The 22989-nt window shown below is 55.2% G+C and overlaps 1 protein-coding gene across 5 annotated transcripts in view; it reads left to right on the top strand.

The window, feature by feature from the left end:
* Nucleotides 1-15356, top strand: part of Tmem266 (transmembrane protein 266) — a 95419-nt gene extending 80063 nt beyond the window's left edge. For 3 of the 5 annotated variants that reach the window (XM_010625994.2, XM_010626002.2, XM_010626011.2), the window contains 3 exons: nt 4110-4299; nt 12834-12896; nt 13976-15356. In XM_010625994.2, the coding sequence (XP_010624296.1) occupies nt 4110-4299; nt 12834-12896; nt 13976-14556 (834 nt within the window). In that variant the 3' untranslated portion in view covers nt 14557-15356. The remainder of the gene's footprint in view (nt 1-4109; nt 4300-12833; nt 12897-13975) is intronic. The other 2 variants (XM_033756098.1, XM_033756097.1) reach the window with 1 other exon arrangement.
* The last annotated feature ends 7633 nt before the right edge of the window (nt 15357-22989 follow it).

Raw genomic sequence — 22989 nt, 5'->3', positions numbered from 1 at the left:
CTTTACTCAAATATTTACAAGGTCAGCTTCTACTGACTGCTTTACATCTTGATAGTCTATGACTTCTCCCTTCTTATTTGCATGACAGGTGATTCATATTCCACGCTGCACAACGCTGATGGTCCACTTTAGAGGTTCTGGATTTTACTTTCTCTAAAAACTTATCCCCCGGAGTGGGATATCCCGGCAGAGAGCAGGGGTCGGCCTCAAGATGACACTGAGAGTTAACTGGCCCTTACTCTAGCTTCCCCCCTGAGACAGTGCTGAATCCATTGCAGACCCAGAGTTCAGCGAGGCTGTTTGCCTTATTGGACAACACGGGGAATAAAGAGACCCAGAGTTGGGGATGGGGGAGCAGCAGCTCAGGTTCCTGCCCCCTGCCCTCGGCTCTCCCTGCATTGGGATCTCCTGCTCTTTCCTGGCCCTGCAGCCACTGAGCTGCTGTATGCTCTGTTTGTCTGAGTCATTTTCCATCTGTACATTGCAAGCTCCCTGACACAAGGTCATGGTGTTGGAAGCCAGAGTCATTGTTGTGCCCCTGCTTTACTGCAGAGGTGCCATGTGGTCCTCACCTCTGCCTGCCCTCTCCCCACACAGAGAGTTTCTTCCTCCAGGCCTCAGTTCCCTCTCTGGACTAATCAGCTTCTGCCCTCCTGGAGCCCTTGGCAGCCCTTCTGGTGGCTGCAGGAAGCACTTGTCGCTATGGTAAGGAGGACAGACGTCAGGAGCCAGGTTCTGAGTGTCTCACTGGAACATCCTGAGACCTCCTGGGCTGCCCCAGTGGATGACCAGAGCTGAGAGCCACATTTCCCCTTGGCAGCTCCCCTCTAAGAAGCAAGGCCCAAGAGTGTTGGGCCACTTCACTGCCTCTGGATAGGAAGCTTGTAAAACTGTGCACAGAGCAGGCTGTTCTCCTCCTCACCCCACCCCAGTCCCTGCCACCCACCAACAGCCTCACTCCCAAGTCATCTCTTCTCCATCTGCACTGTCTCCATCCTGGCCCATCCAGTCCATCCTCCACTCTGGGACCAGAGTGGCCCATTTAGGCTGCTCCCTGGGTCACCACCCACTACCTCCACCAGCCACCCAGCTCTGTGAGGATTTCAGTGGCCTTTTTGCTCTCTAGACGAAGGCCGAGTCTTCCAACAGCTCACCGTGGCTACATTGCCTGGTGTGGCCCTGCAGCCTCCCAACCCCTCTTACCTACTGATTCTGTCTCTTGTATATTCCATGCTGCCTCTGTACCAGAGTCACCCAGGGATCACCCCCCAGGCTGGGGCAGGTGTTTTCATTGCAAAACCTAACAGAATTTTAATGTGGCCCCAGCAGGGTTTCCCAGGGACTGAACGGGTGAATGGGAGAACTACCCGCAGTGGGAGCTCACATCTTTAGCTCGAAACTCATATCTGTGCACACGTAGGCTTGGGGCTGGACAAGCCCTGTCCTCCAGCTGTCTGGCCTGAATTCCAGTGGGACTTTCTAGGGCAGCTCCGTATCAATTTCAGGCCATCAATAATGCATCCCTTCAGAATGGCCCGGGAAGCCATTAGCTGGGCCTGTGGGCCCAGACGCGTGGCCTTGGAGAAAGCGGACTGGGGTGCCCAGGGGAAGTTCAGATCAGCCTGGGCGGGGGCTCCCACTCCAGATGAGCTCAGCAGGGTTGCCAGCATAGGCCCTCAAAGACCTATGGGCTTTGCTGCCAGGGAGTAGCATGTACCCTCTCTTCCTGCACAAAAGCCACCCCAAAACAGGCCAGCCTCGCTCTCCCATCCTCTGAAACCAGAAGCCCCACTAGGTTTCTAGGGTCTGAGCCTCATCTGAGACCAGTCAGGGCAGAGTCTGTGGCCAGGTTGGGACTCTACCTCTGCCTGCCCTCTGCCCACACAGAGGTTCCTCCCTCTGCCCGGGCCTGTCTCAAATTTGGGTAAGTATTGGGGCACAGGTTGAGGCAGGAGTTAGGCTCACACTAAAACCACAGAACTAAACAGGCTACCAGTTTGTTCACTCTTTTAACAATGCTGCCTGAGCACCTGCAGTGTGCCAGGCGACATCACAGTGAGGCTGCTGTCCAGTTCCGCTTGAGGGTGGGATGGCCACGTGTGCTGGCGCTCTTGCCATAGTGAGAGCCAACTGTACACATTTCTGCAAATGCCTATGACACTGTGTGAGTGGACTGCAGTCAGCCACAGTGGAAGTGTTGATACTGAGAGATTAGCATACACTGCGAAGAATCTTTTTTACCCCTAGCACACTGTCAGGGGAGAGAGAAGCCCCACAGATAGTCCTTACACAAAGTGGGGAAGGAACGGCATGTGTTTACCTGACCTTTTTCCTAAACCCCACCAATAACCACAGTAAGGAGGGGAATGAGCATAAGAGATAAGAAACTGCCCCTTGTCCTGTCATCAGAGATTTCAGAGGATTTGGGGAAAACAAAATAGACAAAGCAGTATGGAGGGAAAGGGGTTGATTCTCCCCTCCAAGCCTCAGTGTGTGGAGGGACAGGATATGGTGTGTGACAGGGGTGGGGTGGCCAAAAGCCTGCACTCAGCGTTCAGAATCCCTGAGGGCCCTTCTGAACCCTGAATGGTCAGGAGATGAGCCCACCCTCCCAAGTCAAGAGGTTTGTCTTTGGGAGAGATCGAACTGCGGGGATCTGAACATGGGTAATGGGTTAGTCAGGAGCCCAGGAGAAATGTGGGGCTGGAAACGAAGATCAGTGAAAGCCCTACCCTCAGTGGTAGCAATGGTGTGACCCTCAGCCCCAGTCCCTGCTCAGCTCAGAGGCAGCTACAGGTAAAACTCCAACCTGAACAGGTGCAGGGCCACACAAGAGACGCTGACAGCAGGAAGGTGGCCAGTGCCAGTTTGCTGCCTGGCCAGCCCAGCACTAGGAAGTGCTTTTAGTTACAGACGTAGTCTACTTCCACAAAAAGAAGTAATGAAAAAGGAATATACACGAAAATATCAAAACATGGTAACTGCGGCACAGAGAATTCAGATGAACTGGCGTGACAAGTGCCTGTTGTAGGTGGGAGTCGGGAAAGTCTGGAGCGGCCAGGGAAGCGCACAGCTGGTGTCTGTATGGAGACGGGAGGAGATGCGTGTTGGCTAAATGGGGAGGACCAGCAAGGAGCGTGACTTCCTCTCGAGGGCGGTGGTGACACTGAGTTTTGGGGATGGGTGCAGTAGTCTGATGGCAGTAGGGGACACAGAGGCTGGGCTGGCCAGGTGCGAGCTGGCAGGAGACGTGGGACACAGTGGGCAGCCTGAGAGAGCACTTGGGGTAGGGCTGGATTCAGAGTAGCTTGGATGTTGGGGAGAGGGAAAGGAAGGAAGCAAGGCAGATGATTCTGTGTGCAGCTCTGGCTAACAGGAGCTGGGATATCTGTGGCCACATCAGGTTAGGGGACGGTGGCATCCTGTTGGACCTGGCTGTTTGCAGCTTCCTTGAGCTGGCTGAGTGGCACTGTTAGGCAGCTGGGGGTAGTGAATGTGGCATTCAGGGAGGGATCAGGGCTGAGAGAGCTTCTGGATATCACGGGAGGGATCCACCCAGACCACTGTCGCCTTCCCTGCTCTCCACACCCCTGCCGAGAGCATTGCAGTGTATGCTCAGGACACTAGGTGGCAGAAAAGCCTTTTCTGAGCTCCCACCAGGCGTCCACGTCAAACCCACACTTGGACTACCCTCAGGTGTCAAGGGAAGGCTGGCTGTGAGCAGCCATCCTGGCCACGAACCAAGAGGCATCTGCAAGGCATTTTAAGGAGTTTTCCTCAACAAAAAAATAAACCATGTTAAAAACTTGTGCCGTTTTTACAAAGTCCTTAGCAAGCAGCCCAAACCCTCAAACAAGGAAACAAAGGCTGAGGAAGGCAAAGGTCTAAGGCCACATGGCCAGGAAGATGCAAGGTGGGACCTAAAGTCCAATCCTCCCCGCTGTCCTTGGAGCGTGAGGCACCGGAGATCTCTAAGGAGCGTGGCCTGTAGGCTAGGGCTGCTTAGTTCTCCCTTCGTCCCCCGCCCCACATCAGGAGCAAGCACCTCATGTCAGGTCTCGGTCCACTCAGCTCTCCAGCACACCCACCTGGCCCTTTGCCTCTTACAGTTTGAGATCCGGCAGCTGCGCGCCCACCTGGCTCAGCAAGACCTGGACCTGGCCGCAGAGCGGGAGGCAGCCCTGCAGGACCCGCACGTGCTCAGCCATCCTCGAAGCCGCTTCAAGGTGGTGGAGGCTGGCGCGTGGGATGAGGAGACTGCGGCTGAGAGTGTCGTGGAGGAGCTGCAGCCCTCACAAGGTGAGCCCAGTCTTGGCATCTCGTGAAGTCCCCAGGGTTTTGAGTTCCTGGAGCTGAAGTGGCTTTGCCCCCTCCTCTGCCCACAGTCGGGGGACCCTCATGTCAGGGGGTCCTCAGTTCTGCTTTGCAGAGTTCAGGGAGAGCACTGAGTTTCCCTGCCCCAGGCCCAAACCAGAAATGATCTTTGGCACTCATGCTCTGTCCATATGTGTGGGTCAAGGCGGTGTGTACTTCTTGCCCTCCCAGCATGGGAGGTGGTGGCCCGGGAAAGCCACCCAGTGGCTCATCACTAATGAATGGTAGAGCCAGGCTTCCGGTCAGACCCTGGGGCTTTCTTTTTGGACTCTGCCTCCCAGGGTGCAGAAGAAAAGGCCAGGCCTGGGCTGCAGCACCCCACAGCCTGTTTTGCAATGGGAACAAACAGAGAGTGGAGCGTGGAATAGAGGTTGTGACCGAGGCAGGGAATTCAGCTTTTCCAGGCCTTGGTTTTTCCACCCTTGTGAAGGGAGCAAAACAGCCTTTCTCGTGGGCAGTTCGAGGAACTGCACAGGGCCCCAAGGCAAGGACATGATGGTGCTGGGATCACAGCAGGACAGAAACCCCAGCTTGAGCCCATGGTGACTTCGCCTTGGGATGCTGTGTCCCATTTTCAGGGCAGCGACTACAGAGCCAGGTAGGCTGAGCAGGTCAGGAAGTTCTGCCGCTCCTTGGCTTCAGTGCAGCTTTCTGTGATGTGGACTCCTAGCTCGAGGTCCTTTGGCCTCACAGGAAGCATGCAGAGCCAGTGGATATGAGAACGCCCTGGCACTGTGGGTGGCTTAGGGGACAGGAGGTCGCTATTCTGGTGCCTTAGGAGAGTGTCAGATTAGGAACCACAGAATCAGGCCAGGAGGGGCTGCTGTGCGCTGCATTGAGTCCCTGCTGTGGCTCTGCCAGGAGGCCCAGGCCCCAGCACACCAGGAGCAGGTGCCTGACCCCTCCCCACAGCCTCCCTGCTGCGGGGACTCTGCTGCCAGGAAGATTCTTCTGCAGAGGATCTGTCGCCCAGGCCATCCTCTCCCTTGCCAATGTGGTGCCCTCCCTGGTGCAACCTCCTTCCAGACACTGCTCTGGGGATATCACCTGCACGCTATGGCCACTTCCCGGGGTAAAGCTCTCCAGATCCTTGCTGAGTTCTGACCCCTTTTGGAGGGGCATCCAGAACCAAATGCAGTTTCCGGGGTGTTGCAAGCCCAGGGCATGGAGTCATACGACCAGGTTCCCCATGATGCCACCCCAGGTGTCCCCCTATCCTAGGTGGCTCTGCTGACCCCTGTCCCTGTAGCCTGTGCTCAGGTTTCCGAGCAGAGATCCATGTTCCCTGTGTTCAGCCATGACTCCAAGTCCTGCCTCTCCTGCAGGCCAACTCCACTCCCTGCCAGCCTTGCTTCTTGCATGGATCTTGAAACCACCCATCCTCACCGCCTTTGTTGCTCTCCCACCATTGTTTCCAGTGTCGTCCAGCTCTCTGACCTCAGCTTTGTTCGTCCAGCAACTTCTGCAGTCCCTCTTCCCCTGCTGTGCAGTGATCATCCAAAACTTCTCACATAATTCCCAACTTCATGCCCTCCCTCAGGGGAAGCCCAGATCCCTCCAAGCTGCCTAAGAGTTTGCTGGGGCCCCCATAACAAAGTGCTACCTAGATAGCTTCAACAGCAGAAATCTCTCTCCCCATCACAGATACTGGAAGCCTGGGGTCAGGGTGTTGGCAAGGTCAGTCCCTCTGAGCAGGCTGATAGAGAACCCCTGCCTGGCCTCCACCCTGGCTTCTGGCAGCAACCTGTGGCTCCTTGGCTTGCAGATGAATTGCCATCTGCTTCCTCCCTGTCATGGCAGCATCCCAGTGCTGTCCCCAGCCTCCCTTCTCAGCAGGCTCTGAGCCTTCTGTGTGCTGCCCACTGGATGGCCCAACTTCCTGCCATCCTCCTCTTCGCATTCAGACCCCAAACTCAGGGTGAGTGCCTGGCCATTCCACCCTTCCTGGGACCTCACATGAACCCCACCAGGCCCCAAGTGGCGCTGCCTCCGGAGGTTTCCGTGTCTTGTGTCTCCAGGGCCCGCCTAGCCCAGCCTCAGCAGAGCCTGCTGGCCTGCACAAAGCCCGAAAGTCCATCAGTGGTTGAGAAACAAAGGGGCCTCTGGGACATCACCTGTCCCTGTGGCAGCGACTTCCCCAGCAGGCAGTCATCTGCGGAACCCACTGCTAGCTTTTGGTGCCCAGACTGATGCTGTGGGTGCCCCACTCAACCTTTCTGGAAGTCCCTCGGCAGTGGTCATCCTGCTCTGGTCTAGCTTCCCGAGGCCAGGAGGACCCGGTCCACCTGGTCTTTCCCCCAGTGCCTGGTGCCATTTGCTCTGGGGCCCTGAGCTCTTACAGCTGCCCCTGCAGCAGCTTCCTGTCTGTCGTCAGAGTCCCTGCCTGGGAGGTAAAAGAGCATGGGTGTCGTCCTCAGCCAGTGACCTACACATGCTAGACACTGGGTGCCACATTTGTGCCAGAAGCACAAAGCCAAGCCTTTTGTACACCTATGGTCCCCCAGCTCCTCTGTGAACAGCAAGGCCACACAGCACAGCTCCGGGAAGGAGGACAGAGAAAGTGGGTCCTAGTCACAGCCTACCCTCACCGGGTCGGTGCTGACCCTCAGCCTACAGGAAACTGGGGCAGGTTGGGTGCCAACCACACACCCTGGGGCTGGCTGCAAATGCCTGGGACCCCCGCTCAGCTCCTGATACTTCCTCAGTGACACCCACTAGGTGTCTCCTGTTTCCTGTCCCCATCCGCCGACAGCACCAGGGCCCTGTGACAGAGGACAGAGCCTGGACATCAGGGGCACACATGATTCACATCCTCCCATGGTCCAGGGACTCAAGGCAGCCCCCACAGGTCTCTCTGTGACCCCAGCTGGGTCCAGGGAAGGCTCTCATGACATTAGAAATTATGGCCAGACAAGCCGCGGTGTCCTGGGCCCTCTGAGGGTGAGAAAGGGCAGTGTCGGTGCTGGCTGTGAACCTCGGGCTGAGTCCTGAGTCGGGGGGGCTGTGTCGCCCAGGCCTGGGAGTGGGAGGTGGGACAGTGGGGTGGCAGCCTAGCCCAGCCCAGCCTGACCTGCCAAGGGAAGCGGCTCTGGTCTCGGCCCTGCCAGCGGTCACTTCACATCAGACACAGCTGCTTCTGTTTTGACTTGCTCCAGCACAAATCATTTTTAAAACCTGGGCCGCAGAGTTCCAGGCTGTGGGGCCTGCCAAGTTCATGGTGCCCCTGTGTAGTCATTAATACTTCGCTCCCAAATTTATTAGTCTTGAAGCCTTCTTATGAGTTACAGCCCCTGTGCCACAGACTCCCCCGTCCATCACCACAGACTTGGCATCCCCCACACCGCACCAGCTTCCAGAGAAGCCACCACTGAGGAGCCCGTCCTGCCCAACCAGGCCTTTCCTCTGCCAGGCACAGCAGGCAGGGGAGGGAGCGGGGCTAGCATCAGGGATTGCCTTTGAGAGGACCGGGGCAAGGTGTCCCTGCTGTCCTCCAGCTGGTGCCTCAAAGGCTCGAAGACCACTCTGTGGGTGAGGACAGGAGCCAGCCCAGGGGTCAGCTCCGGGAGAAGAGGCCGTTTGGCCTGGATGATGCAGAGGTGGACAGGGCCGGTATGAGCGTGGCTGAGGAGTCTGGGGCCTCACCCTCAGACCGGAGGTCCCCGTGTGGCACAGATGTTGGGGATGGAACCCAGGCTGTCAGGCCATGGGAGCAAGCAATCCTGCAAGCAGGACAGGTCCCCACCCAAGGCTCCTCATACACTGCGCAGGAGTTGGGGTATATTGGCAAGGAAAGGAAGGAGGTGCCGAGAATCAGCTTGGGCCTAGCCCAGGTGACAGGAGGGCCAGTCGCCAAGTTGGAGGATGTGAGAGGGAGAAGCCAAGTTCTATTGCAGACGAGTTAAATTAGAGGAGGCTGGAGGTCATCCAGCAGATGTCTGGGGACAGTGTCCAGGCCGATCACTGCCCAAGAGAGGTCTAGGCTGAAGGTCACTGGGTTATTTATCAACAGCTGGGGTGAGGACATGAGCTCCTCAAATTTGCAGGCAACACAGAGACAGGAGTGGACTCGATGCCTGGCTCACAAAGCTGTTGGGAGTGGGGTTTGCACTGAAGATTGAAGCCCCATGTGGGTGTGAGGGCTGGCCTGACCCTGTGCCTGTAGAAGAGACTTGGGCCTCTACAAAGGGTGGTTTCTAGGTACAGCTGGAGGATGTGGGCCACTTCCAGGGCCTTGCAGGGCAGTGGGAAGAAGGGAAGAAAATTACCAGCTCTGTCCCCGCCTCCGCCTCCCTGCTGGCCCACCTGAGCCCACACTCAGCTGTTCAGCGTGGAAACCAGGAAGGTACAGCTTGGCAGGGGCTCCCCACAGAGGAGGCAGCTCAGGAGGGAAGGTAGCAGCAGGCAGGCAGGAAGGCCCTTCAGCCTCGCACACAGCAGGCTGTGCCTACAGCAAGCACATAGGTGGCTCCCTAAGCAGAGCCCAGGGTCTCCGCTGTCCTCCTTGAAGGCAAGGCAGAGGCTCTACCCTCTGGCCTCACTGAGGGCCAAGAAAAGGAAGCTGCCTCAAAGCTCATTCTCAGAACTGCCCTATACCGCAATGGGAGTTCTGTCCCCAGAGGAGTGTGGCCACAGTGCAGAGGGTCACAGGAGAGAAGACATGGTGGAGAAGGCCATGGAGGAGGGGAGAAGACCATGGAGGACAGGCAGGCGCTGATGTGGTCCTGCACTAGGGGTTGGGACACGGTTCAGGTGCCTCTGTCCTGTCCCCCTCTGTGTCACCTCCTGGAGCTGTGGAACCACCTAGCCCAGCCACATCAAGTCCACAAGTGCCTCCCCAGTGCATCCCTGGTGCAGATGGAGAAACTCATGTCTAGTGAGGGGATGGGACCCAGTCAGGCTCCCACGGCTGGCTAGTGGCAGCACCAAGACCCCCCAGAACAAGTGACCAGCTCACTGCCTGACCCTGTGGCCCAGTGGCTCTGCACTTCTGCTGCCTATTGGGAGTGGCCATAGCGTGGCAGCAGCGCTGCTGGCTGAGGCGGGGTAGGCCCCAGAGCCAGTGCCAGGCACACCTCTGACCAAAGGCGTGGAGAGCACTGGCCAAGAGCGCTCTGAAGAGCCAGCCTGTGCACACTGGCGTGACCACATAGTGCACCTGTAGCACCAGGTGTGTCAGGAAGGTAGCATCTGTTTCCTGCTGACCTTGGCCCCTCCAAGAAACTCGGGTGCAGACTGGGATCTGGGACAGCCCTGAGGAACTCCCACCTTCCAGAGAAGTCTGATTCACTGGCTCCTGAGCACCTGTCACCTCCGTGACTTAGGAGAGTGGGTGTCTTTATTCCCACTTTACAGGGAGGGTCAGAAGCCAGAGGGCCCTTGGCTCTGTATGGTGGAGTTGGGGTTTAGAGCCTTCCCTGTGCCTAGGATCTGGGGACCTGGAAGGCTGGGGAGCAGCCCGAGCTCAGCCTGGTGGTTGCTGTAAGAGCCTGAGGTCCTTGTCCTGTCCTCTTCCAGCCTTGCTGGGACCCTCCCAATTATCTCCTGCCCCCACCGTTCCTCTGTCCCTTAGTCCTGTTACCCCAAGGAGCTGCACCTCATCTTCCTGCCTGAAGTCTGGCCCTTTCTATAGCATGTCCCCGTGACCTTGGGAGCAGCCCCTCCACACCTCATTGCCCTTGGGGCAAGGCCTTGCTCCTTAGGATGAAGTGCAGGACTCCCCCTGCTTTTCCCTCCTGCTCCCAGGCCACTCTGAGAAGCTCAGATCGCCTCAGGAAGCCCCTGCCCCCTCCCCTCAGGATGAGCCCAAGCAGGTGTCCCTGCCTTGAGGAGCTCCCTGTGTAGCAGCTGTTTAGACTTAGCAGCAAAGTGCAGTTTGGACTTACGACCTGCCTGCTGCTCAGACTTAACGACCCATTTTGTTGCGTACAGTTCTGTACGTCTTGTCGATAGAGCCTCACTCTTTTTTGTACAGTACACCTTATACTGTAGTTTTGCTTATTGTACTGTACAGTACTGTGGTTTCATGTTACACATTACAGTACTGCATGAAGACTTATGCAAATAAAAGCACAATCAAGTTGGAGTTTCCTTTGACCATTCCTTTGGTCTGAACGTTGTAATGTACATACTATCTATGAGTCCTTATTCAGCAACCCGTTCATTCAATAACCTCATCACCAGAATGGAGGTTGGTCAGTAAACGGAAAGCTCTGTGAGCCTGATGTGTTTTAGGCACATTCACTAAGCATGTTGCACAAATAAACACAGCGTTCATGAAAAGGCAGATGTCTTCAAAATATATATTATTTCTATAATGTCTTATGCTGGGAAAAATAAGCTACCTGACATCTTTTGCATATTGAGGCCAAAAAAAAAAAAACCCCTCAGTGGTCAAAATAGACATCTATGGTTTGACTGTTTTAATGCGGAGGGGTTTGCAGCACAGTCTTTATGAGATCTGTTGATCACATGATACAGGCAGAACAGCTGTGCCAAAGGGCCAGAAAAATTTCCCAGCACACTCTTTCTGTGGGGCTCACTTTGAAGGAGTACTTGCTTCCAGCAGTTCCTCAGATGACAATAGAACTGATTCATTTAAAGGAAAATAAAGTCTCAGCTACAAACAAACTCTTTAGAAGTCATGTTACCTTTGAAACTTTTTGATGCATAGAAATCCCTCCTATCACATGGCTTCACCTACTTCCTCAAGGGCTAAATACAGACTTCTGAACCATAGGAGACAGTTGGACAGTTGTCCCTATTAGTCTTGGCTCTGTGATTGTTTCACGTGTTTAACGTCTATCTTACATTCCTGGCTAGCAAGCTCCTGTACTGCATACTTTAGATGTCCTTCCATCCTCCAAGCTGTTTACTGCAGAGGTGGACAGAGCTGTGGCCCCATTATTGCCAGTCTCACTGTCAAGGATATCTGGCATCTCTAGTGATTTTCAGAGTCAGGTGGTCCATAGCTCTGTGATATCTCACTAGTAGTACGTATTTCAGTTTCAGTGATCCGCAGAAGCTTCTTCATTAATGGGCCAGAATTGCACATTCCAAACATAGCTTCTAGAAATATCAACCGGGTGATCAATGTAACCTTGAAAAATTCATGGAAGCTGCTAAGATGCCAGGAAAGGGTATGTGAAGAAATACAGGAATAGACACTATTGATCTGCTAAAGATCATATCTGGATTGCATCTGTTTTATAATCGTGATTATTGGTGAGCACTTTCTATATCATTGAAATAGCATAAAGATATCCTAGATTTTCTGAATAATTTTCATTCTTGCCTTTTCTGACGTGCGGGATCAGTATTACCTGAACCCAGATGATGTGATGATTTATTGGTGGCTGCTGTGTTTTATTCTAAAAATTACTGGACAGCACAAGTTAGGAAAAACAAATCACTTTCATTGAACTGTTTTGATAATATGATGTCTAATATTGACATACTATGGTTAAAAGACCTACCTGGTTACTGACTATTGGCCCTGCTGCTCAGACCTACAACCTTTTATTCTTTTTCTTTGTACAGTTCTCTACATCTTGTTGATAGAGCCTCAGTGTCTTTTTTGCACGGTACACCTTGTTTATGCAGGACTATAATTTTTGCTGATTGTACTGTATAGTATGATACTGTAGTTTCTTGTTCTGTTACACATGGTACTGCATGGAAGAGTTGTGCAAATAAAAGCAAAGCAAGTTGGAGTTTCCTTTCACCATTTCTTTGTTCTGATTTTTTTTTTTTTCCCAGTACTGGGGATTGAACTCTTCAGGGCCTTTGCACTGAGCTACATCCCCATCTCTTTTTTTATTTTTTATTTTGAAGGAGAGTCTCACTCAATCACTGAGTTGCTCAGACTGGGCTTAACCTTGCAACCCTCCTGTCTCAGCCTCCCAGAGTGCTGGGATCACAAGCATGTGCCATCATACCTGTCTTGGCCCAGTATTTCTTTTAGACCTTGTACCCATGTCATCCTGTGACCTGGACAGCTTTTCACACCTTTCTTATTCTCCCAGTAGCTCTTAACTTTGTACCCACTGCGTATAGGGATGGGAGTCTGCAGCCCCAGAAGCTGGGAAGCCCACAGGGGTACCGAGCCTCAGCGTGTCATCACACTGCCCCAGCCCCTGTGGCTGGCTGTGGGTTCCTGCCAACAGGACTTGAGAGGGCAGCATTTCTGGGAACCCTGGTGGATTTAGAGACACAAGCATCTAGGCAGAGAAAGTCCCACTGATTCCACCTGGCTCACCTCAGATACAGGGATTCAGGACAGCAGAAAGGGGCCTCCTGGGTCAGGTTTTTAGGCAGCTGTGCCATCAGGATCTTGGTCCCAGGCAGGGGCTTCTGGGAGATAGGTTCCATGGATGGGAGGAGGTTGGGCACTGTGACGTGGCCACAACCACTGTCTCTCAGACTGACGAACATCCCTGTCACCTTCCGTCCCCACCCCACAGATGCAGCTGTGAATGATGACATGAACAGCTATATCAGCCAGTACTACAATGGGCCCAGCAGCGGTAAGTGTGGGCAGACACAGCATAGCCCAATGTCCGAGCTCCAGGCCTGCGCCCCATTGCCCCCTGTGCCATCCCTGCGGGCAGAGCTAAGGGTGAGAGTGCCTGGAGCTGTGGCTGCCACCAAAACCTGCAGCTGGAGTGGGGTTCAGGGCCCAAGCCAGGGGTGCCAGAGTGAGCGCTCCCCACGATCACTGACCCAGGAGAGAGCTTGAGGCTAGGGTGGAGGGTCCTTCCTGTGTCACAATTCCTTACACTAGGGAGTCTCTGGAAAGCCTAATGGTTTTGATGCCCAGGAAAGACTGGGTTTTAAAGTAGCACCTTAGCAGCATCTTACTTTTCTGCATCTGATATTGTAGACCTTCAGTGTAGGATTCACAACCCTTAACATCTAGCAGGCCCCGTTGTAAGGACAGAGTATTAAGTTGACCAGGTCTCAACCAATGCTAGTTCCAAAGACTACCATTTCGAGACTAGGAACCTCTCAAATCTATTCCCCCACAGCACTGAGGAGAAACCTTCCATCCCACACCACTGTGGCCATGCCCAAGATTTCTCACCTAGAGAGCCCCAAGTGTTCCCCATCTGCTCCTGCAGTGTGTCCCCAGAAGCCAGTCAGTCGCCCGTGACCCATTTAAAACTTGAACAACTACAACAGAGAGACACAAGTATCTTTGTCCCAGAGCAGCACTGTTAGGTGGACGGGGCTAGGCTGCTGTGGTGAAAAGCTTTGCTTCTTGCTCAGTTTATATAAGCCACAAAGACCACAGGAGGTAGTCAGGGCTCTGCTACCAGTCCACCTCACTCCATCACCCAGCAACAGGGCAGCTACCCTTGGCTCTAGAACTCTTGGGTTCAACAAGATGGGAGTGGAGGTTACAGCCAGGTTCTCCCAAAGCTGCCCTGCACCGTAGCTGCCTCTTGGATGCTCAGACAAGCCATGCCTGCACCCTAATCTGTCCCCACCTCCCTAGATGCTCAGAGCTTTAGAATCCACCGAGCAGAAGTGCTCAAGCCCACTGCCCTCTCCAAAGGCCAGTGAGGTGTGGCCAGTGGTGACCGTGTGGTCTCCTCTCTTACAGACAGCGGGGTCCCAGAGCCAGCGGTGTGCGTAGTCACCACAGCTGCCATAGACATCCACCAGACCAATGTCTCCTCAGACCTCTTCTCGATAGACACACCTCTGAAGCTCGGTGGCAACAGCACGGGCGCCAATGCCACCTCAGAGAGCGCCTCCCGCTCTGCCCAAAGCTCAGCGACCCAGGCCCAGAGCAACAGCAGCCAGACACTGGGCTCCTCCACGGACTGCAGTGTGGCCCGGGAGGGGCCATCCTCAGAGGCCACGCCAGTGGCCCTTCCACCGCTGCCACCCCAGCAGCTAACAGCCCAGGACCTGCTGTCCTCCGTGTCTGAGAACCCCTACCCTCCCCAGAGGGCCTTGGACCCAGCGCCCCTCACACAGCCCACTCCGCAGGGCTCAGCCCACACCAGCCCTGAGCTGGAGCGGAGGGTCTGTCTGTTCAACAGGAAGAACCAGGAGGGCTTCACTGTGGTGCAGATCCAGCCTGTCCTACACTTCCCACCCACTGGCCCGGTGCTGGAGGAGAAGCTCAGGTCTCTGGAATCTAAAGAGCAGCCGCTGCACAGGGTCCCAGAGGCCTAAGCCTGCAGGGAAGAGGGACACAGCCATCTTGAACCTTGCCCGGAACCCAGGCCACCGAGGGCCACACATGAGGCAGGGATCCTGCCTGGCCTCCTTCAGGGTGCTGTGGTCTCCAGGGAGGTGACCCAGGCCAGGAGGTCACCGGCCTCAGACCTCAGGGCCCAGAGCCGCGCCTCCTCTTGGGAGGGTGGTGCTCCTGGCCGGGTTTTAGCCGTTTCTACAAAGCCAGTGGGCGGCCCAGCCTCCGCAGGGCAGAGTGCGGGCCAGCTCAGCCTCTTCCGTGGCCTTTGTCCTGACGCCCACCCCAGACTCTCGGGGACAGCACTGTGAGCAGGGGCAGCTCAGCCCCACCCCAGCATCCTGCCGGGAGCCCTGGGTGGAGAGGACGCCTGCCCTATCTGTCCCCATTCTCTGGCATGAGCGTCCTGATCTCTTAAAGACAAACATAGTCTTCACATCTGACGGAGGATAGATCTGGAACTAGGGGTCCTGGGGGTAGGGAGACAGCCATTTTCCGCCCTCGGCTTTAATAAAAACCAGCTGCACTGAAATGCCTATTGTGGAGGTTTTCCTTTGGCTGCAGCCTGGGTGCTGTGTCCAGAGTTGCCAATACTGGTCTGGGCAAGCCCACCGGGGCCCACCTCCCCTCTGCAGCCCTGAGGCCTTTGCAGAGGGGGCCCTGCACCTGTCTGCACCCACAGGGAGCTCAGCAGTCTGTCCTCCCCAATGATCCCAGGCAGCCCCCTGACCCATTTAAAACCCCAGGGGACCCCACACAGCCCACAGCCTAGAGCCCTTCCTGGGGTGCACTCCACCCAGTACACACGTGTGGCATAGTTGGCTCTCTTCACCCCTGGCAGCAGTCTTGGACATGGCCTTTCTACTCCCAAAGTACCCATCCCTGCCCATCACCACCTTGCCCATGCCGAGGTCTCTGTGGGGCTAAGCTGCTGCCGCCTCTGGCCAGGCTAAGCCTTGGTCCCACTCTTCCATCTCGTTGTCCTGGGCAGTTTTTTTAATTCACTAAGTTTATTGGTATGTTTTAGGTATACAGTATGTCCTCCCTCGTTTAATAGCCATCAGTTGGTTTTGTGTTTATGACTGTGTTTTCTTTTATATATGTGGGAGTCCTGCTGCTCACCCATTTGTGACTTGACTCCAGTCTCCTTTCCCTCTGTCCCTTCTCCCTCCACTTTGGGTGACTGTCCCTTTATCCCACCTGCCCATGCTCTGGGTCTGCTCTCTTCCTGACTCCCAAGTCCCCTTGTGCTCACTCTGACCATGTGGTCATCCTATGGGGTAGGTGGCCAGTTTTCCCTGCCTGCCTCCCTCTGCTGGAACCAGAACCCAGGCCACAGGCCTGAGCACAGCCATCAGGGAAGATGCTGACCTGGAAGAGGGGAGGGAATGTCCATGCGCAGGCACAGGGCACCCTCCCAAAGAGTGGGGAGATCAGCAGCTGTCAGAAGGTGTCAGCGGTGGCTGTGTCCGATTGGACCACTCTCAAGGCACAGCCAGAAGACCTGCATGGGGCGGCTGCAGCACCAGGAGGTACACAGCTGTCCCAAAACCCTAGGTCATCAGCAGTCACACTTCCATTCCTGAGCCCCTGTGGAGGTCAGAGAGGGTGAGGAAGCTGCCTAGCGAGAAAGGCTAGGAAATGAGCCCAGGTCTGCATGGGACCCCCAAGCTCCCAGAGCTCTTAAAGAAAGTGGCCACTCCACTTTTGCCCTGTGATGGGCTGGACTTGTAATCTGCAGGAGTCAACAGGGTCTATGAACTAATGGTCTACACCCACTAGGCTATTAAAGGCCACTTTCCCAGCCAGGCCCAGCTGAGCTGTGACCACCTCTTTGCCAAGTGTGCCACCCAGCTTATGAGCCACGCTGGCTGCTCAGCAAGTCAGTGAGGTGGGCCAGTGTCCAACACCACTCCTCTGTAAGGGCCCTGGCTCCAGGGAGGAGCCCAGTCCACAGTGGAAGCCAGAGCCTCCTGCAGCTTCCCTACCTGGACCATAGGGCTAAGAGGTTGCCACTTTTCCCCCTTTTTGTTTGCTGTGCTCTGTTTTATAAGAGCTTGACTTTTCTCAGGGTGCTTACAAATCATGCTCACTGTTGCCTTCATGGGGACAAGGATGGGGACAAAAGTAACAAGCCCCTGCCTCTCTGTGTCCTGAGTCCCCGGCAGTCATAGCTTAAGAGGTACAGAAAGAACAGCTGAGTGCCTGCCTGTGGGCACCTAAGGCCTCTAAGAGAAGGGAGCCTTGAAAGGGGGATTTTAAAGGACCAAGAGTAGCAGAATCCCCTCTTGTGTCTGTGATTTATGACAGCAGTTTTTGTGGTATAGTTAGTTTCAACACTGAGCTGCAAAACTGACCCACTTCTGGGAAAGGTGACCAGGGAATTTTGATTGTCTTTGACTTAAAGCCAGGTGTCAACCACTAAAAGCAATGGCGATGCCGTGGGGATGGCAGGGCCATGGTGCATGCCAGAGCCACAGTGTGGGAGGTGAGGCAGGTGGGAGGCAGAGGGCACCGTGGGAAGGAGCAGCAGTGAGGGAGACAGCGTGGCAAAGGTCACTAAGGTCCTGCACCCCAGGCTGAGCCGGCACTCATCCTTTGATGAGCCCGGGGCAGCGCCTTCTAGTGGCTGCAGAGCAAAGGTCAGGGCAGAGGTGGTGCAGGGAGGAGGGGCCAGGCAGAGGATGAACGGGTTGTTGAAGAGACCTGGCACTGTGGAGGTCTGGGAGGGTGGTAGAGGGAGGAGAAGCTACCTGGCACCGTGGGCAGACAACACCAAGGACAGGGAAGAAGCACGCCACGCCTTCTTCCGCCAGACCCCATGACTGCAGTTCCCAGGGCTGGTCCTCCAGGCTGAGGGTACAGGAAATGGAAAAGCTGCAGCTCCACAGCTCCTCTGGGCACCATAGCCTGGAATGATTGATGGCCAGTGGGCGGCTGGGGCCTAGTACATGGGCCCAAGCACTGCCTGCCCAGCCACCTTTCAGAGGGCCACCCTGGAGCCTTGGGGAGCCATCTGGGTGCTCCCAGAGGGAGGAGGTAATGGTTGCCACCTCCTGCAGGAACAGTAATGGCTCCCATTTCCTGCAGTGACCACCCCCCTTTAACAGAGAACTGCAAAGTGGGCACTCTTTTCTCCACTTTGCCCAGTAGGAAACAGGCAGAGAGATTCAAGTAACCTGCCCAAGGCATGCAACTAGTGAACTGCTGTGGCGGGATTCAAACCCAGGCCCATCTGGGGCAATGCCACACTGGATTCAAAGGATAGCAATAGACAGAAACAGGCTCTGCAGCCCCGTGGCCTTCTGGGGGCTCATGAGCTGTGACCACCTCTTTGCCAAGTGTGCCACCCAGCTTATGAGCCACTCTGGCTGCTCAGCAAGTCAGTGAGGTGGGCCAGTGTCCAACACCACTCCTCTGTAAAGGCCCTGGCTCCAAGGAGGAGCCCAGGCCACAGTGGAAGCCAGAGCCTCCTGCAGCTTCCCTACCTGGACCATAGGGCTAAGAGGTTGCCACTTTTCCCCCTTTTTGTTTGCTGTGCTGTTTTATAAGAGCTTGACTTTTCTCAGGGTGCTTACAAATCATGCTCACTGTTGCCTTCATGGGGACAAGGATGGGGACAAAGGTAACAAGCCCCTGCCTCTCTGTGTCCTGAGTCCCCGGCAGTCATAGCTTAAGAGGTACAGAAAGAACAGCTGAGTGCCTGCCTGTGGGCACCTAAGTCCTCTAAGAGAAGGGAGCCTTGAAAGGGGGATTTTAAAGGACCAAGAGTAGCAGAATCCCCTCTTGTGTCTGTGATTTATGACAGCAGTTTTTGTGGTATAGTTAGTTTCAACACTGAGCTGCAAAACTGACCCACTTCTGGGAAAGGTGACCAGGGAATTTTGATTGTCTTTGACTTAAAGCCAGGTGTCAACCACTAAAAGCAATGGCGATGCCGTGGGGATGGCAATTTGGAAGGAGCCGCAGTGAGGGAGACAGCGTGGCAAAGGTCACTAAGGTCCTGCACCCCAGGCTGAGCTGGCACTCATCCTTTGATGAGCCCGGGGCAGCGCCTTCTAGTGGCTGCAGAGCAAAGGTCAGGGCAGAGGTGGTGCAGGGAGGAGGGGCCAGGCAGAGGATGAACGGGTTGTTGAAGAGACCTGGCACTGTGGAGGTCTGGGAGGGTGGTAGAGGGAGGAGAAGCTACCTGGCACCGTGGGCAGACAACACCAAGGACAGGGAAGAAGCACGCCACGCCTTCTTCCGCCAGACCCCATGACTGCAGGTCCCAGGGCTGGTCCTCCAGGCTGAGGGTACAGGAAATGGAAAAGCTGCAGCTCCACAGCTCCTCTGGGCACCATAGCCTGGAATGATTGATGGCCAGTGGGCGGCTGGGGCCTAGTACATGGGCCCAAGCACTGCCTGCCCAGCCACCTTTCAGAGGGCCACCCTGGAGCCTTGGGGAGCCATCTGGGTGCTCCCAGAGGGAGGAGGTAATGGTTGCCACCTCCTGCAGGAACAGTAATGGCTCCCATTTCCTGCAGTGACCACCCCCCTTTAACAGAGAACTGCAAAGTGGGCACTCTTTTCTCCGCTTTGCCCAGTAGGAAACAGGCAGAGAGATTCAAGTAACCTGCCCAAGGCATGCAACTAGTGAACTGCTGTGGCGGGATTCAAACCCAGGCCCATCTGGGGCAATGCCACACTGGATTCACAGGATAGCAATAGACAGAAACAGGCTCTGCAGCCCCGTGGCCTTCTGGGGGCTCAGCCTCCCACCGAGCCCCATGGCCAAGGAGACAGCAGGCTCAGGGCCAGCAGCCCCACGTGGCCACCACAGGTGACTTCTGCAGCCCTGGCCTGCTGCCCCCAGCGAGGCCTCATGATGCCCTGCCCAGCCCTGGGCCGGGCCTCAAACCCAAAGCTTGGCTTTCAGGTCAGTGAGCGGCAGGGCTATCACAGACCCCTAGTCTGGGTCACAGACCATGGCCTAGATTTCTCTCAGTGTGTTATGTTGGCTCCCTTCATGCCAACCCTCAGCCCATGAGTCCCTTCTCGCTCCAAGATAGCTTCTGCTCAGAGCCAGATTCATGAGACCTGGGCTCTCCCGGTGCTGCTTTCTCATCTCTAAGGAGAGGACATGAGAGAGGGCCAGACCTGTGGCACACTGTGCCCCCCAAAACCTGTGCAGAGTTGCTTAATCAGGGCCCCCAGCTACTCTGAGAGCTCAGCCAGCCAAAGCCAGGACTGGATGGACACCTCAGGGCTCTAAATTTGGGCCCCCAGCCCAGGTGCCAGGTCCTCAGCCCAGCCGTTTCCACCTGCTCTGTGGCTCTGAGCCAGGCCTGGCAGCCGCTCCCACCCACACAAACAAGAGCAATGGCTCCTTCGGGCCCCACCCAAGAGGCTGTGGGATCACTAATGACATAATGGAAAGGGAAGCCCTCTGCAGATGTGTCAAGGGAGACTTGGAGAGCATCCTCATGAATAATAGATGTCCAGGGTACGTGGCTGCCAGTGCTCAGCACTTCTGGAGTGGGGCCAAAAGAGGTGCAGTTATCCCATCTGTTGCCACCGATGGTTTAGTGGGAGGTGGGGTGTTGGGGTGTTAGGTTGTGTTATCTGTGTCCTGTCCGGATGCCATAGCTCGCTCTGGTGCCTACTCTGCTCACATGCCCCCACCAGCAAACTCAGAATTAGTCGACGAACACTCACTCCTCTCCCTCTTTCAGTTCTGGCCCAAACCTGGTTTCCCACAACCACCAAGTGAGGAAACCATCACCACTCTGGATTTTTTTTTCTTTTGGCTCTACTACTGAAAAGTTTGGTATTGTCTCCTGAATAATTAATTTAATTATCCAAAGGAAATGATGGAACATTTACTGCTAATTTATTGCAAGCTGACATAATTCTGCACAGAGCCCCAGGCACAGTACAGGGAGAGGCTGCCTACTCATCCTGAGACGAGCAAATGGGACTGACTACTGGAGATCAGTCGGGACATTAAACACTGTGATGGATGAGACAGGAGTCTTCAGACCTGGGATTTACAGGGCGCCTTGCACTGAGCACTGCGGGAGCCTCCTCAATATGAATTAAGCCTCAGGATGAGGGAGACCCACCTCCCCTTCTACTGCTAAAGGGGCACGGGTGCCTCGATGTGAGAATGGTGTGTGGACTGGACCCACCCCACAGGCTAAGCCCCTGCTACCTGAGCAGAGCAGTTCAGAATGGAGGGTGCGGGCTGAAAGGGGTCTCAGGAATTAAGATCCAGTCTTCACATACTCCACAGAAAGTTTGTTGCATTTCTGGGAACTCTTGACCTTTGTCGCGCTTTCTGCCATCTAAGCTGGCTGAGTGATGGCACCTTCTGAGCTTGGCTAGGCCAACACATTCCTTGCCTCTGCCCACCAGTAAGCATGGACTGAGTCCTCTGTGCTCCCATGGAAGGCGGAGGAGACTAGTCCAGCCCACAGACACAAGTATAAGTGGGAAGCTCTGCAGGCTCAGGTTCTCGGCTGCAGAGTGGGGATTAACACTGCACCATGTTCTGTAGCCACAAGACTGAACCACGTTGGGAAAGGGCTCATCACAAAGTCAGGGGAGAGCAGGCCCACAGGTGGCCACTGTCTCCATCTACCCCTGCACATCCACAGATCAAAGCTTAGTTCACACTGCCACTGACAGATGACAAAAGGACAGTGTCACAAGATGAGAACCCAGGGGTTCTGGTAACTAGCTAGGTGTCCCCCATGCAGCTCCACACCAAGGAATTTGGTAGAAATTCTACCAAGGATGCCGGCCACAGGAAGTAGAAAAGGTGAAGCCCTCAGGGCCACCTTGTCACCAATGCAACCACCACAGAGCAATAGCCAGCAGCCTCACGGTACATTCTCAACTCCACCACTGCTCGCTGCTCTCAGGCAGCACAGCTTAGGTGCCTGCCCTGGAGAAAGCAGGTTGGCACTTCCCGTCTTTTTATCCAGAAGTAGGGGCAGTGACCCTCACTCTGGGGATTACTGTCCTAGAGAAGGGTCCACAGTGCTTCTGACACGTCAGCTCTCAGGGACACTGACCAGCTGTGGGTGGTACCCCCATCCTAGCCTAGCTTTGTGACCTGGGGCTAATGGCTTCCTCTCCTGGGAAGCTCATCGCATGAGTATCTCCTACTCTTCCCCTCTGATGGGATGATGCTCACCAAAGTGCTGCGTAAGCCAAGGAGGATCACCAAGCCTTCAAGTGGACTCCCCACAAAGATTGAAAACAATCTGAAATTGTGGCCATAGATCACTCAGCAAAGGCAGTTTACAAGCTGTCAGTCGGGCCTTCGGCTAACCAGACCCATCTGTTACAATCAATACGATTCTCTGGGTTCCCAGTCTCTGCAGCCCAACTAATGTGGACCAAAACAAAACCCCTCAGCAAGGACAGCACAGAATGCAACCCAGGTGACCATCACTATTAGAGCGAGAGCACAAAGTGTGCCCACAGCAGGGGCATCCAGCCTAGACCAGGCCTGGCGGCAGCCTGGCTACCACACTGTCCCAGGAGGAGCATCCCTGCTCTCTGCCAGCCGCACCCACAGTCCTGGGCCCATCTCCATGGTCTCTCAGGGACCATTCCATAGATGAAGAGCTTTCAGCCAGACCCATCCAGGCAGCAGGCCAGAAGATTCCTGCCACAGTCCCCTAATCACATTCATCTCCTCTCCTCCCTCTGTCATGGCAAACGCACCATGGCCAGGCTGCTCTGCTAGATGCGGTGATGGGCCCTCCTCAGACACAGGCTCCCACTGCCACGGAGTGCTGCACTTGTGTGGAGGCAGGACCCCAGGAAGCCACACAGCTCCGTGTAGAACACTAGGTACACTGACACATTTCACTACGACACACAAGGAGCAGAAAGTATACTGAAGAGCACGAGTTTCTGTAAGGATTCAAGACCATGCCCTATGCCCACGGGACAAAAACAGCCATGCAGGGCCTGTGGCTGCTGACCTTTGTTAACATCTGCCTGGTACAGTTCTTCTGATTAGCTTTTTCTGCGGATCAAGAAGAGACCTCTATGGTGTGGCTCTCGTGGTACCATCACTGGCCCAGCTCTTAAAGGGCAAAGTTTGAAAAACTGGTCCCCAGGGAAGTCTTCCTATCCTGTCCATGTCCTCTACAAACTTGCCTCATCTACCACTCTCAGCTCACGCCCCAGCTCCCTCACAGCCTCAAGGACCCATGTGAGCTCTGAGCCATTTCCACTTCTGCCCCATGGAATGGCCTTGGCTGCCCACTCAGGACCCTTTGCAATCCACACCAGTACCAGCCCTCTGTGATTGCTTGTCCTTCTCTCGTCCTTCCTGGGAGATAGGAAGTCCTCATGGGCAGTGCCTCTGCCTCCAACACCCACAATCCCAGCCAGGAGTTCATTCTACTGTGAAG

Source organism: Fukomys damarensis, unplaced genomic scaffold (genome assembly GCF_012274545.1).
Source record: "Fukomys damarensis isolate Sample0158 unplaced genomic scaffold, DMR_v1.0_HiC HiC_scaffold_25, whole genome shotgun sequence".
NCBI lineage: Eukaryota > Metazoa > Chordata > Mammalia > Rodentia > Bathyergidae > Fukomys > Fukomys damarensis.
Note: the sequence above shows the minus strand (reverse complement) of the source record. Positions and strands in the feature narration are given on the sequence as shown.